The sequence below is a fragment of the Gopherus flavomarginatus genome, chromosome 1 (assembly GCF_025201925.1).
Source record: "Gopherus flavomarginatus isolate rGopFla2 chromosome 1, rGopFla2.mat.asm, whole genome shotgun sequence".
Lineage (NCBI taxonomy): Eukaryota > Metazoa > Chordata > Testudines > Testudinidae > Gopherus > Gopherus flavomarginatus.
The window spans coordinates 209,309,363-209,325,083 of record NC_066617.1 but is presented as its reverse complement, the minus strand read 5'-3'; the positions used below and the strand labels follow the sequence as shown (position 1 = coordinate 209,325,083).

General features: G+C 43.1%; 1 protein-coding gene across 1 annotated transcript in view; it reads left to right on the top strand.

Annotated features, from left to right (window-relative positions):
• Window positions 1-1,837: 1,837 nt before the first annotated feature.
• LOC127043273 (trefoil factor 2-like) overlaps window positions 1,838-15,721 on the top strand; it is a 30,271-nt gene continuing 16,387 nt past the window's right edge. The window contains exons 1-2 of the mRNA XM_050937245.1: window positions 1,838-1,919; window positions 2,963-3,109. Coding sequence (XP_050793202.1) covers window positions 1,838-1,919; window positions 2,963-3,109 — 229 coding nt within the window. The remainder of the gene's footprint in view (window positions 1,920-2,962; window positions 3,110-15,721) is intronic.

Sequence of the window (15,721 nt, the reverse complement as noted above, 5' to 3'; positions counted from 1 at the left end):
ATGCCCCTTTTTGGTCTTTGTCACATAGCCACATTTGGGCCTTGGCAAGTTGAGAGTTATGGGTCTAATATCATACAATCTATCAGAGTTAGAAACAAATAGATTTCCCCATTGGAAAAGGTGGTGTAATAATGGTGTCTATCAGGCCTACCCCAATTGTGAGCACAACTGCTAGAACTTGTGTGAAAGTTCACAAAATGTTACCATCACCTTTAGCAAGTGTGAACAGAAAAATATATGAAAGGGAGCCAGAGACTGGACTAGTTCAAACAAAAAGCTCTACTGATACAACCCCAGGGCTGTGTTGAGATCATGTCTGGTAAATAAGAGAATGGAAATTAATGGACCAAAATTGGTGTGCTGGAAATCAGGACTAACTGGTGGGCGAATAACAAGGGTATGAGCTATTCTACCCATCGTCACCCTTTTAGGGTTCTTATGAAAGGGTCTCTCTGGGGATCAAATAGGGAATAGACTCCTGGGGGAATCCCTTGAGGAAAGGCCAACAGGCTTCTGCTTCATTCCAGAGACTGTTTTTCGCAGGTGAACCTTGATCATCAGTCTGTCTAGACCAGCACACCAGTGAGGATGCCCAACCATCACTGCTGGACCAGTGAGAATCCCAGACTGATATATGTGAGATTGTACCCTTTCCTTTGCATCCACCACTACCTTGCTCTGGGGCTCTACCTGCTAGCTTTACACCTGAGCCAGAGACCAACCGCACCACATGGCACCAGCACAAGATTAAATGACTCATTGAAGTCCGTGCAGCCTGAGAGAGATGGATAAAGGAGAGGGACCTGACCAGATCAGTCATATGACATCCCAGACCAGGGAAGTGAGCCAGAGTCCAGAGCAATAGCTGTCTTGGCCAACCTGATAGCCCAAAGCATCCACCTGTGACTGACCAGCCTCTTTGTATGTCAACAAAAGCCTTATTTCTTCCACTTCTCTAATCCTTTCTGTTTTGCCAGAGGCAGAAAAAGTAAACATCATTCTCAGAGGTCAACTCAATATACAAAAGAACTCTAAGAAGGGCTGTTTGACAAAATATGAGACTCTAACCAATATCTTCGCTCTGAAGAGGACTTTGATAAATTTGGATTAAGTTTGTTTTGCATAACAACTCTATTGCAAGATGCTTTTTCTCTTGTGTGTCCTAAGCAATACATTTCCAAACTTTGGCCTTTTTTTTTTAATGTGTTTGCACCATGGGATTAAGATGACCAAGGTCTCTCTACTCATCATAACCCCAAACCATATTGGACTATTTGGTGTTGTACAGTGACAGAGTCAGGTTAATATTCCATTGATTTTAACACAATAGTTCTTTACTTCCTAATGTGAAGTGGTTTACTTTTCTACAGACCAAATGGATTGTGAGCTATCCTTTCACTGGTTCAGGAGTGAATATCACTGGGTCTGGGCCCAGTGGAAGTCTTGAAGCAAAAATTATATATTTGGAGGGAAAATATTGGTCTGGTAAGTTGTTTTATTAAAAACATATAGAAACAGTTTGAAGCTGCTCAGAGGTTTGGAATGTCCCCAAGGAAATGAGCTCAGGTGAGGTGGTCAAAGGTGTATGATAAATGCAGTTTATCACATAAGTTTGCATTTTATCTAATGGATATCACCACCACATATATGATATACTTGGTTAGATTTTCTAATCAAAAGAAAAAGATACTTTAGGTGGAGCATGGTCTGGGAAAGTGTTATCTAAACCTCCTGCACAAACACAAAAGAGGGTATAAAACGAACCCTTCTGAATGTGAGAGGTACTTATCCTCAATCCAAATTCTCTCCCTTTTCTTTTTGAGGACTCCAAACTGCAATGGAACAGAAGGGGATCCAGTTACTCTCAGTCATCCTCATTTTAGGGCTCAGTGCACTGACTGAAGGAGCAGAAGCCCCAGGTAAGTATATTTATTTGATACTGCATTCAGAAGTACTTACATAGGCCTGTTCCTGCTGATTTCAAAGGCAGCAAGAGCAGATCTCCTCTTTGCGTACACTAAAACATTAACATTTCATCTCAAGTATTGTTCCATGATCCTGATCCAACTGCTACTGAATTCAGTAGCAAAAATCCTGCTGACTTCACTGGGAGCAAGATTAACTCTCATATTCTTAGCAAAATAAGCAGCAAGCTACAAAAAGGAGTAGTAATAAACATCAAACCTGGTACTACCCATTAGAAAACCAGAAAGATCTTGCCTATGATGGTCTACTGTAGGCAGCTGTCTCCAAAAAGCACACTGTTGTTTATTTTAACTTATACCACACTGTTGTGCCAATACAAGCAGAAAGTTGTATATAATACTGCATAATCAGACAAAGAAATCCAATTAGACAATCCAAGAAAGGGGCTGCAATTAACTAGATTTGATGCATTTAGACAGCTTTTATTGAACCAATCTATTAGTGATGCCTCTGCTGTACGATTATAATGTCAGAATTTCAGCTATTACAATTTGCATATGATCCTTTATTTTACAATAACCTGACTACCATGGTTTTGTATCTTCACATATATACTAATTTGCACGGAACTCTTCTGTCTCTCTTTCTTTGTAAGAGATCAGCAAAGGTGTCAAAATTTGCTGGAATTGGAATAGTACATGATGTCACAATCTTACTCCTAGGCCTGATCCAAAGCTTACTGAAGTCAATGGACCTCATTCTGTTACCTGAATGGGCTTTGGAGTAGGACAGTAATGCTTAATGAGTTAAACCCTGGCCCCACTGAAGTCAATGGAACTTTGCCATTGACTTCAATGGAGCCAGTATCTTCATACTATTGAAGAGCTGTAGATCAAATGATTTGTGGCTTCAGTGGGTCATGGAGAATTTATGTTTGCAAGATTGTTTGGAACCAATGAAAGTGCCATTGGTTAAAAAAAAACACTAATAAGGATAAAGAGAGAGAGATGGCAACATTGATTTTTGTTCTAAACAGCTCCATGCAGATGTAATGTGGATCCAAAAACCAGAGTGAACTGCGGGCCTCCAGGAATCACTGCCGAGAAATGTGAAAATGCAGGATGCTGCTTCAGTTCAGAAGTTCCTGGCGTCCCTTGGTGCTTCTCTCCTCTCCCAAGACAATGTAATGTACCTTTCTGAGACATGTTTGATTTCCCTAGTGCTTAACTACGCAAAAATGTGCTCAGCTGGGAAAGAGTGCTACTACACAATAAGAAGGAGAACCAAATGGGTGCAGACTTCTATTAGAACACTGCAAAGAGCAAGGACAGTGAAAAATACTAGTGTAGGCAACATTCAACCTTACTTTCAAGTCTCCTATATCTCTATTTTTCTCAGATGCTCTACACCAGTCATTTGCCTTCTCTCCTGGATAGAAGTTAGCAAGTAACTAAAAGTGGCCCCCATCTGCAGCCTTGTTGACTAATGTTAGGAATGTCTTTGTTAATTTATATTTGTTTTCTAAGTGGCTATCCAGGGCTAGAGTTACTCCACATCAACTCTGATCCAAGGTCAGGAAAAAAAAATCTTTAAGAGGACATGAGCCCATCTTTAACTGTTTAGTGCCTTCTGCAAAAGACCTCTAGGTCTATCTTCTCTCCAGTCTCTCCCTGATACTTCTCTCCATTCTCACTCACTCGCCATTTTAACTCCAGTTTTCTGTTCTCCTCCTGTCCTCCGTACTCACTCACTGCATCCTTCCCATTATGATCTTCGGGTAAGATGCCCCAAATGCAGAACTTCAGCCTCTGCTTTAGCTTCTTCCTTGAATAAATTCTACGGAGGAGTCTAAGATCCTGTATTATTTTGTTTTTTTCCTTAAAATTTGAAAAGATGTTCCCAAATTTTGTCTTTAATGGACACCAGACCTAACTGAATAGGAATTGTAGAGCCATGTCTCTAACACTGCAACATGTAGTATATAGGGAAATTCTGTTAAGAGCCAGATTTTGGTTTCTGTGGGACTTTAGGGACCCTTTCTCAGATCTGCACCTATAAAAGGGTCAGAACCAATTGAAGTCTATGTGATATGGAGAACACAGGGGCTGTTCCATTCTGACTCCCTAGGGCAGCAGGACACAGCACCATTGTTTTTAGTGGGGAAGAGTGAGGAAGAGGCAAGATCATGACTCCACCATTGATTCTACTCCTGCATGCTAGGTAGTTCTAGGAAGCATTTTGTCTCTGAGGCACAATTCCTCTTCACAGTCCTGCTGAGGTGGGAGGGCTCCCCATCCCCTTTTACTCTAGACATAAGCTAAACAGGCTTAGCTTCACCTTATGTGTATCTGGTACCTAAGTTGAGAAGACTGGCCTGGCTGTCACGTTCAGTCATTGGCCAAACCTCATTAATGTATCATTTAAGTTCTAAGCTGGATTGTTGTCATGTTACACGTGTTCCAGATCAGAGAAGTTTACAATCTGTACAAAGCCAATTATTATTAAAACATTTAACCTTTTGCTTCCAGGTACTGGGATCTGGTTTTGAGTCTTTCATTCTGCTGGACTATTTAAATCAGGCAGTTTCTGTTGTTAGTGCCTTATGTAGGAAATGTGGGCTGATTTCTCCGCACCCACTGCACTCCCTGTACCTCACTCAGAGCAATGGGACTGGCCAAAGCACCATGCACTCCCACAATCCCTATCTAGCAGCTGGTCCCTACTTGCTCTAAACTGCACCTGTGATCAAGGCTGGGTGTAGAATCAAGAGCTGTAACAGGCTTCCTCACAGAACCCCTTTCACTCCCTGTCACACCCAGCATGTGAGCAGGGACTCTCTCTCTCTATTTCTATAGCCAAGTCCAGTGCTATTCAACTCACAATTTGTCAGTAGATTACAAATAAACACCATGTGTGCCTCCACCTGGCTGTCTGTAGCCATCTGCTGTCTCTTGTCCTACACTTAGATTATCAGCTGTTTGGGGCAGGGACTGTGTTTTTGTTCAGTGTTTGTACAGCACCTGATGCACTGGGGTCCTGGTCCATGACTGGGGATCCTAGGTGCTATGGTAATATTAATAATGAGTAGAATAAAAGAAACCTAAGATAATGTGCCTTTTTAAAAAAAAAACAGATAAAAAGGTCTGCCCAACAGAGGTAAAACTCAGAGAGAACTGTGGTTACCCCGGCATCTCAGCTGATGTATGTGAGGCAAGAGGATGTTGTTTCGAGTCAAAACCCCCTGCTGTCCCCTGGTGCTTTTTTCCTGATCTGGTGGAAGAAGGTAAGTTATGTGTGTGAAATAAAGTTAATTTTCTCAGGATATAAACACATAGAGGTTTGTAGTTGGGAATTTTATTCTTTTACTTTCTGGTCTCCATTATACTTTGCAGGCTAAGAGTTGGTAGAGAATTCCCTCAGACTAAGCTTCATGGAGTCTTCCCTCATTATTTGCTTGTGTTCAAATCTTGCATGCTCAGAGTGTGAGTGTGGTAGAGATGTTTAATGTTTAAAAAAGGGGGAATGAATAACCACAGAAATGTGGGCCTGGAAGGGACATCAAGAGATCATCCAGTCCATCCCCCTATGCTGAAGCAGGATGTAATGATTTATTACATGACGCTCACAGCTGTTATAATGTTGCCTGCAGTGATGTTTGTGTGGCATTAAAGGGATATGAAGACAGTTGTTGTGCATACAGTACTTAGCATTGCTCTGCAGCTAACCCACTCCAACCAGGATTCTGCATCATGGGACCAGTCATCAGGATATCAATGCCACAAGGAGGGCACAAGAAGGTGGTTCAGAGTCCAGATGAGGTGTCTCAGCCACTCTGGAACTTCCCCTCTGTGGATCACAGACCTCATCTTAGTCATCTCCTCTATGTAACAGAAATAATAACATCTTTACACACATTCCTTGATAGATCTTCGTAAGTCATGTGCCTTAAACATATAAAAAGATGTCTAGGAGGGAATTGTTGTGCTGAACAATTGCCTGACATACAACTTTTTGTTATTTGCCACAGGAAAACCAATGCTTTTAATCTTCTATGGATATGATTAAAAAAAAATCAATCTTTAACCCATTATCCTTCTTTTTTCTCTAGCTTGTTAAAGAGACCGTGAACCAGGAACTTGCACCAGGAACCTCTCTGTCAGTGGATCTACTCACGCAGGAAAATAATAGAAAGCCCTCACCTCTTACACTTTGCATTCTGAAATCATTCTGATAATCATCCAGATAATTTTTGCCTTGGATTTACTCCTTTTCCAATGACCCAATTAATCACAGCTTTTATTCTTTTCAATCGGTTGGTACCAGGCAGCCGTCCAAAGCAATAAAAGAATCAAAACAAAATGTGTAAATGCTGGGTTGTCCTTTGTTTCTAATTGTCACAATGTTTCTCCCTTCCCGTAGATGTACATATTTTAGTGCTCTGCAGATAAGACATCAGTCAATAATATTTCTGACACAAACCACAGCACTTTCAGTTGGGATCAGATTGTGATGCCCTTACCAGAGCAGGTGGAGAATTTTTTGATGAAACTGTTGTAAAATGCTGATTTGTTGATTAACAGACGTATTGGAGCATGCGCTTTCGTGGGTGAATACTCACTTTGTTGGATGCATGCTCAATACATCTGTTAGTCTATAAGGTGCCACAGGACTCTTTGCTGCTTTTATAGATTGAGACTAACGCGGCTACTCCTCTGATACTTGATCCTAGCTGAGTGCCTCAACCACTGGCTATTGTCTCACCTGGCTTCTGCTTGAAAAATTTTAAGGGTCTCAATTTTATCTCATTGAGGAAGGGAAAAATCTTGACCTCTTCAATTTTTGCTGGACCGGAAGACCATTTCCCGTCCAGCTCTAGTTCATACTCATAATGGCTTATTCACTTTAAGGTCCCTTTACATTGATGGAATAAAGGACTAATCAGATAACTCCAGAGCGAGAAGCACAAATGGCTACAACTTGAGCTAAAGGGCCAAGCTCTGTAGCCAGGGCTGGGCCACAACATTTTGGCACCTGAGGTGGGGAGCTCAAATGATGCCCCCATGTCCCCTTGCTTGGGCCAAAACTTTGAAAGGTCTCATTTCTGCTTTCTTCCTGTTCTACTCCTCTCATGGTACTTCTCTGCTACTTCTGTCATGGTATGCTCTATTGAGATGTTTGCAAGGCCGACCAGCCTCTCTCCTGTGTCATTGTGGAGCGTAGATGTGTTTTTATTAATTTCAGCTTGGAGAAACTGCGTTCTCCACTGGTAACTGTTACAGGAAGTGTTAGAAGTATGCACAGAGCAACAAAAGCATTTGGAAAGAGGGTGGTCATCTTATCTGTGCACATATATTTTAGAACAGCCTTTGGAGTTGATCCTGCTGAAATGTATCTTGAAAGGGCTTTCAGTTCATCACTTAAATAACTCACATCAATATCGCACATGTCATCATGTGTCAACACTGTTTATAGTGCCCTGCATTGCTGGTGTAGGTCTTCTTCAGGTATAGTGAGGAGTTTTGGAATATCGTACATCTCAAATATACTGCTATGTTCCTTGAGCTTCATGAAACATTCTTCAACTGACTGTATTGCACAATCTAGCACCTGGTTAAAGAATTCAACTTTGAATTGTTGTTTGGGGTCTCGTATGGGATTATCCTGTGCCTTGTAATCAAAATGTCTTCTTCTTCAGTGATTTTTGTATTCTTGAATGGGTGGGAAAATAGCTTCAGTGTGAAGTTCCTCTGCCAACTTCTGTTGGCACTCTTCAGAACATTTTGAAATCCCTCGTATGACTTCACTTTGTCCAGTTGTTCCATTGCTCAAGATATATCAAGGTCAACTCCTTGGAGTCTCTTGTTTACAACATTTATTTCAAATAGTATGTCATGCCACAACACTAAACCACACAGAAATTTGAAGTTATGTATGTTTCTGGTGATTCTATTTCCCTCTGCCACTGTTCTCCCATGAACAGTTCCTGTCATAGCATTATCCTCTATAATGGCAACTATGACATCATCTATCTTCCCAATTTGGTGTTTGATAGGCTTTATCGCCTCCACTCGACTTTCCCATCATGTGGCATTCAGTGGTTTCAGTGTCAGAGAGGATGTTCCCAGATGTTGCTTCAAAATTTGCCATGGATGAATTGATCCAGAGAAAAATACATAAATGCTTTGAATTACATTAAAAAATTCAGCAGCCTCACTAGAAGCTTGAAGGGACAATAGTCCACACCGTGTTGAGTCAAGCACAGGAGTTCATTACGCACAGCACTGGCGGAGTGTCACTTTGCTTATCAGGCTCAGAGACACTGCAAAACAATTAATTACTATTGATTATATATGGTACTCATTGGGCAGAGAGAAACAACGGGGATGGATTTTCCCAAGCCCCTGATAGCCCCTTGCAGCAAGACAAGATAAGCACAATAAGCCAATGGTCTAAAAGATTACATAATGACTCCTCCCATGGCCCAAATTAATATATTGCTGTCACACAGGTAATTACCCCCAAACTACATCTGTTAAAGTGTATAGGTTAAATCCTAATTTTGGGGTCCAGGGGAATGAGGTAGCAGCTCTCTAGGTTGACCAACAGGTACATTCCTAGAGATTTAAAGCAAAAAAGTAGTAATTAGTACTTAACAATTTCACAAGTTTACCCTTGCATTTTTGCTGGCTAGGACTGGCATACATCTGTGAGGGAAGGGTGTCATAACTCATGTCAATCATATTAGGCCTCTCTACGAACTTTGTCTAGGATCTGAGGGGTATTGTACCACTATCTCCTCCCTGTATTAGCGAGTAACCATGCGGCCTTTCTCAGCACTTCATGTGTCTATAACTCACGATAAGGATGCCCAATTACATTCGGAGTTACATTGACTCTGCACACTGGCTTGAAACACAAGGTTATCTGTTTACCACAGCTTCCTCTGAGCCATGTATTGTTCTCTGTTAGCTAGCCCCCATAGCCCAAGCCAAGCTGTGGACTCCAGGCCTATACGAAAAGTTCTCAGGAGAAGCTAATGGATTCTAACTCTTCAAAACTGATGCTGCATCACTGATCACCAAGTTAAATGAATGAGAACTGCATGGGACAAAAAAAAAGCTTGAGGGTTTAACTCTCAGATTCATGTCTGCACTCCTCTGTTCTTTCTTCTCATGTTGGCACCATTATCATAGCCCTGACCTCTCATGTCAGCTATCACAACCCTCATATCTTCCAGCTTTTTAAGAAGCACATTTGTCATACCAGCTTCTGTAGTATCATCAATGTCAATAAATTCTAGAAAATGTTCTCTGACAGTCACCATTGCAGTGATATTTTCACTAGGTTCTGTTGTTGTTACAAAACACACCATTAAAGTCATTTGTTCTGTATGGCTGATGTCAGATGTGCAGTCCAGGATAACAGAGTAATATCTTACTGACTTCAGATCTCCCACAATCTTCTGTTTGAATTTTGTTGCCAGTAACTGCATGAGCTCTTTTTGAATTGTTTTTCCAAGGTAGTGGTGTGTGTACATTTCTTGAGTGGTGACTCTTCTTAGATGCTCCTGGAGTACAGCATCAAATGCAGCCATCAGCTCCACAATTTTAAGGAAGTTTCCATGGTTTGATCGTTACAGCCGATCTGAAATGCCACACAGTGCTAAGTTTTGAGTAGCAAGCATTCTCACAATGGCAATGAGCCTTTTCAGAACATTTTGCCAGTAAAGAGGCTCTGACACAATCTTCTCTTGATGCTCATCATCTATGGTGGCCTTTAACCTTAGCTCATCTCAAGTTCTTTCCACCTATGGAATGCTCTCTGGTGATTTGCTGCCTTCTCCTGGCATGCCAGATTTCTAGCCAGATTTTTCCAGTCCTTTGTTCCTGTTGAACCCAATGTGGCTGGAACATTAGACTGGAAAAGTTTGCAACAAAAACAGTATGCAGCAATCTGGGTTTTTGAGTACATAAGACATGGCCTCTCCACATTGTCAGCATTGGGGATTTCACGCCAGTAATGTGTTGGATGGACACATTTATTTTCATTGTCTTTGGGGAACATGAAGTTTTTCACTTGGTGTGGCCCATACAGTACAAGGAAGTCCCTCAGGCTACTACTCAAGTGGGTCCACAGTCCTGGATCATCTAGACTTAAGGAACTAAACTCAGCAGCAACTGTTTCTTGTGCCTCCACCACACTCTTCTCTGATCTACACTTCAGGAATGTGCCTGGCTACATCCATTTGAGATGGAGATATGGATGCTGCAGTGGCTGCCAGGTCACCTGCACTCTGACTAACTGGAAGATCAGGCATCTCCTCACCACTCACATCCTCACTGGGGCCGGAAGGCTCTCCGTGAACATTTGTGTCTATGTATCTCAGGAGAGCTCCTTCCTGCTTAGATAGAAAAGCTTCCTTTGCTTTCTTTCTTTTTCTGAATGCTGCCCCAGAGGGGCGATTACTTCTTTCATGCATGACTGCTGCTCTGTGCCAGCTCTAGTGGCTCTCAACACTCAGTTGAAGGGGACAAATAACCAGGGCCTGAGTAAGGGAAGATATCAGTGTCTTAAGGGCCTAACTGGCTCCTACTACTTCAGTTGACTGCCTGTTCTCCTTAAGTGGGTTCCAGGAAACAGCAGGAAACAGGAAGCTCCCTGAGAAGCTGGTGTTAATCAGTCCAGGCTCCTGGGGGTTCTAGAGTGGTACATAAGAGGCTCCTCTCCTCTCTCTCCCTGCAGCTCCTGCTGCTTTCTGTTATTCCCTCTCACCTTTTCTCCTGCCTGCCTGTTTTGTGCCCTCCTTCCCCCAGCACAGCACTCCATCATCTCTGAGAGCACAGAGAATACATATGCACCAGCAGCAGACACAATTTTCTACACTCTGGATCCTAGGGGTGCCACACACCCCCTCCCCAGTCTAGCACTTGAGGCAGCCTTCTCAGTTCTCCTCATGTTAAGACCAGCCCTGTCTGTAGCTGTGAACTTTACCAGCCTGGCATCCTCAAGCTCAGTAGCAGAACTAACTTACATTGAGCAATGGGTTAGTAGCTGATAGCTATAAATTGTGGCACATTAATGTTATTAGACACAATTTCCTCCCTACTTTATATAAAGAACATGAACACTAAGAAGGGGCAGATTCAGACCAGTAAGGAATTGTTGTGTAGAGCTCGTGAACTACAAGACTCAAGAGATGGTTTCAGCAAAACTACTGCAATTCATTCATTCAGGAATTCGCCAGTAGAGTGCAGCAGATTGCAAAAACATTGTAAAATAGGTACTTATCATAAACAAATAGTTAAGAGTTAATAGAACAGAAGTACTTCATGTCTCTTTTGCCTGTAAAGGGTTAACAAGTTCAGTGAGCCTGGCTGTCACCTGACCAGAGGACCAATCAGGGGACAGGATACTTTCAAATCTTGACGGAGGGAAGTTTTTGTGTGTGCTGTTAGTTTTTGGTTGTTGTTCTCTCTGGGTTCTGAGAGTGACCAGGCGTGCAACCAGGTTTCTCTTCAATCTCCCTGATACAGGTTCTTATAGATTCAAATTAGTAAGTACTAGGTGATAAGGCGAGTTAGGCTTATGTTTGTTTTCTTTATTTGCAAATGTGTATTTGACTGGGAGGAGTTCAAATGTGTATTTGGCTGGAAGGAGTTCAAATTTGTATTTTGCTGAAAAGATTTTAATTTGTACTTGTATATTTAGGCTGGGAGGGTATTCCCAGTGTCTATAGCTGAAAGGGGGAGAGAAAGATTAATTTCTCTCTGTGTTAGGATTACTTTCTCTCTCAGGGAGAGTCTGGGAGGGGGATTGAGAAGGAGGGGGGAAGGTGAATTTTCCTCTCTGTTTAAGATTCAAGGAGTTTGAATCACAGTAATCTTCCAGGGTAACCCAGGGAGGGGAAACCTGGGAGAGGCAATGGTGGGGGAAAGGGTTTACTTTCCTTGTGTTAAGATCCAGAGGGTCTGGGTCTTGGGGGTCCCCAGGCAAGGTTTTGCGGGGACCAGAGTGTACCAGGCACTGGAATTCCTGGTTGGTGGCAGCGCTACAAGTACTAAGCTGGTAATTGAGCTTAGAGGAATTCATGCTGGTACCCCATCTTTTGGACACTAAGGTTCAGAGTGGGGAATTATACCATGACAGTACCTTTACTGGATTAAAGGAAGAGTGCTTCTGTACAGCTGGACAAATAATGGATTGTTTGCTTTTTTTTTTGGTTTGCTGACAATTTTGAAAACAATCCAAAATAGTTTAGTTTTGTCTCTAACTGAAAAAGACATTTTCTAAGGGTATTTTTTTTGGCAAATTTAAAAATGTTTAAGTCTAAATCTTTTTGGTAACATAGAAATGAAATGTTTCAGTTCTACCTGAAAAAAATGTATTTCAAGTTTCAAGAATTTTTCCAAAAAAAAAAATCAAAAAGAAAGGATAACTGGATTCACAAAGCAAAGGTGCTTCCCTTATCAGCTGTAGCTTAGTACGGTAGTCCCCAAGCATTTTTTATGATGCCCCCCCTTCCCCATAATGGAATCTGTCCACACCCCTGCCCCAGAAACCATAGTCAGAAGCTACAGCTGGGAATGGGCGAGGAGCCACAGTGGGAGCTAGAACCAGGAGCAGAGATCCGATCAGGGCGTGGAGCTGAGAGCTCAGGCCAGGGTGGAGCTGCAGCAGGGGCCAAGGCCAGGGCTGGGCGCCAGGGACCAGGGTCAAGGCTGGGTCCATGGCTGGACATGGAGCCACTGCTGGTGCCAGCAGCGGGCCCAGGGCCCAAGTTATGGGCAGGGCCAGAGCAAAGCTGAAGGCAGGGTAGGGCTGGGTGACACTCCTTCCCTACCCCTGGTGGGTGCTGGCTTGTGCCCCACCATTCCCTCCGCCCCCTGAATGTTACTCCATGCCCCCCAGGGGGTCATGCCCCACAGTTTGGGTACCACTGGCTTAGTAGTTCAGGGACTCACTTGTGTTGTGGAAGACCTAGGTTCAGTTCCTTTCCCTTTGTGATGTGTAAAAGGGATATAACCTGAGCCTCCTCCACTGCAGGAGAGTGTCTCAAGCACTGGGCTATGGCGTATTCTAGGATGGGGCATTCCCAAGCTCTCTTCTTGAAGCTGTTCCACTCTTGATAAATAAGTCAATAGTCTCCGCAGCAAGGATTTGAATTTAGGCCTCCTACATGACAGCCCCAACTATCAGGATATAGAATCATTGTCATTCACTTTTCTTGGCCAAGTGACCATCCATTCTCATCATGAGGGGCAGTAACTGAGCAAGAGGGTTGTGGATCATAGTACAGTAGTGGCTAAATCTGGGATTTGGGCATCTAAATTCCTTTGTGAATCTGAGCCCTGGAGCCTTGTCCCAGTGTGGCTCTGACAAGTGCTAGTACCAGTATAACTGATTCAGTGCTAGTGCTGGCATGTGGGGAGGGAGTGAGGGGATCTCTGGCACATTCCTCAGTACAGGCTGTTTGTAGCCTGACTGGTTCCTGAACTCAATAAAGCATCGGGTACAAAGTACAGTGAGAGTGTTCTAGAGACCCATCTCTGTGTACACATCCTCACAAGAGCTAGAGGCAATGCTTCAGGGTAGCACCCAAAAAGTGCTATCCACCCTCAAGTGTCCCTGAGCTCCGAGTTGCACTCCTGAGCGTAACATCAGTGTGTGATATCAGGCCATGGGGCAGCTGAGTGCTTGCCCCACTTCACCTCCTTTTTACACCAGTAACTGCTCACAGCAGAGTCAGTTGCCATTAAAGAGATGATGTCAGAAAATAGGCCAACCACACCCTGATAGACAAATCCACAATCCTGACACCACCTAGTGGAATAGGAGAGGTACATTTATTATTCAGGGTTAAAAGGCTATCAAAGTTTAGACTTTGCCAATTGCTACAAAACTGTTGAGATTGGTGATTTTTTTGCATGTGCAACTAGTGCTTTTCTCTTGGCCTTGGTAACTATTGGAATTGGCCAGAACACCACACTAACCTAGGAAGCTTCCAAGGCTCTTTTTGTGACTATACTGGTCAGGATGTTGGGTTTATATCAATATGTCTAAAGGTACTTACATGCCCTCCCCTTACCATTATATCTGAGCAGCTCACAACCTTTAATGTATTTATTTATCCACATAACACCACTGTGAGGTAGGGCAGTGCTCTTATCCCCATTTTACAGATGGTGAACTGAAGCACCGAGATGCTAAGGGTGTGGCTACATTTGCAGATGTACAGCACTGTGACTTAAACCCGCCTTCATATAGCTGAGTAGGGAAAGCGCTTCAGTCTGTCCACACTGACAGCTACCAGCGCACTGTCATGGCCACATACGCAGCATTTGCAGCTGCACTGGGAGCGGTGCATTATGGGCAGCTATCCCAGCATTCAAGTGGCTGCAATGTGCTTTTCAAATGGGGCGGGGGTGGAGCGTGACTGGGAGCCTGAGGGGATAGAGAGTGGGTTTTTGGAGTGCTGAGAATGTGTCAGCATGCTGTCTTTTAAGTTCAGACCTCCCTCCCTCCCCCACCTCTCTCTCACTCACTGAAAGCAAACAGCAGCTGTTTCTTTTTTTCTCATAGACCAGATAAGCAGCCGCTTGCTGAAACAGACCCCAAACCCCACCCCCACCTGTCTCTTCATCAAACATTAGCTGTTGGCACTCGAAATGGAGCCCCCCTGCCTGCCTCTCACTCATTCAAAGCAAATAGTAGCTGTGTTTGTTTTTTTGATAAGCAGCCCCGAAATGGAGCTTTGAAAGGGCACTTCCTTCTCCAGAGTTCACAACAAAACAAGAGGATGCTTCAGTTAAAAGGATTATGGGAAGTTTCCGGAGGTCAATCAGTGCGTAATAACATTACTCCCTGTTTACACTGGAGCAGCAGCATCTCAGCCAATAGGCAACAGCTGTTATTCCTCTCGGGGAGGTGGAGTACCAGCAGCGCTGTAGCCACGGAGACACAGTGCTGAAGGTGCCTTGACAGTGTAGATGAGGAGTGAAGTACAGCACCCTGGGAAGCTTTATTGCGCTGTAATTCACAAGTGTAGCCAAGGCTTAAGTGACTTGCCCAAGATCTCATAGGATGCTTGTGGCAGAGCAAGGAATTGACTATAGAGCTCCTGATTTGTGCCCTAATCACTGGGCCAACCTTCATTCCTCATTAAAAAAAGCCCACATTTCCATAATCAAAAATACTAAAACTCTATCTTTGTCTTTGTAGTAACCATCTACTTAACATATTTCAGTGATCAGACTGCAGGACCTTTGGGGTTCTATATGAAGATTAATATAAACATTTAAATTAAATCTCTGTTTTGGGGCCCAGGCAAGCACAGAAAATGGTAAAGCTGGCCAAGAATTTTGACTAGAAAAATAGGTGTCCATTTTTTAACTTGTCCTCTAAGAGACCACATAGTGTTTATTGTAACTATGGAAAGGAAAACCAAGGGAGTGAGCTTAGCAGCAGATCAGCAGCTCTGTGGCATGTTTAGTCATTTGGTGTGGCTGATCATATCATATGTGTGACTAAGTCCAATCAACCCCACCCTTGTGTAAATGAATTTCTCATAACAAAATACTTAGTTATAATCAAAAATATGAGATCCACTGATTCTCTTCACAGGCTTTCCCCTAGGGTGGGATTATATATAAATGGATATAAAAATCAAACAATCAGGGCTAGACTGTGGGTGACCCCTGCTTAACCAGGGACACATACAAAGTCTTCCTGTGCCACTTGGTTGAGTGTGTAATGGCCACTCACAATAGCAGTCTGTGTGCGCTGGGGAATGGGCAGG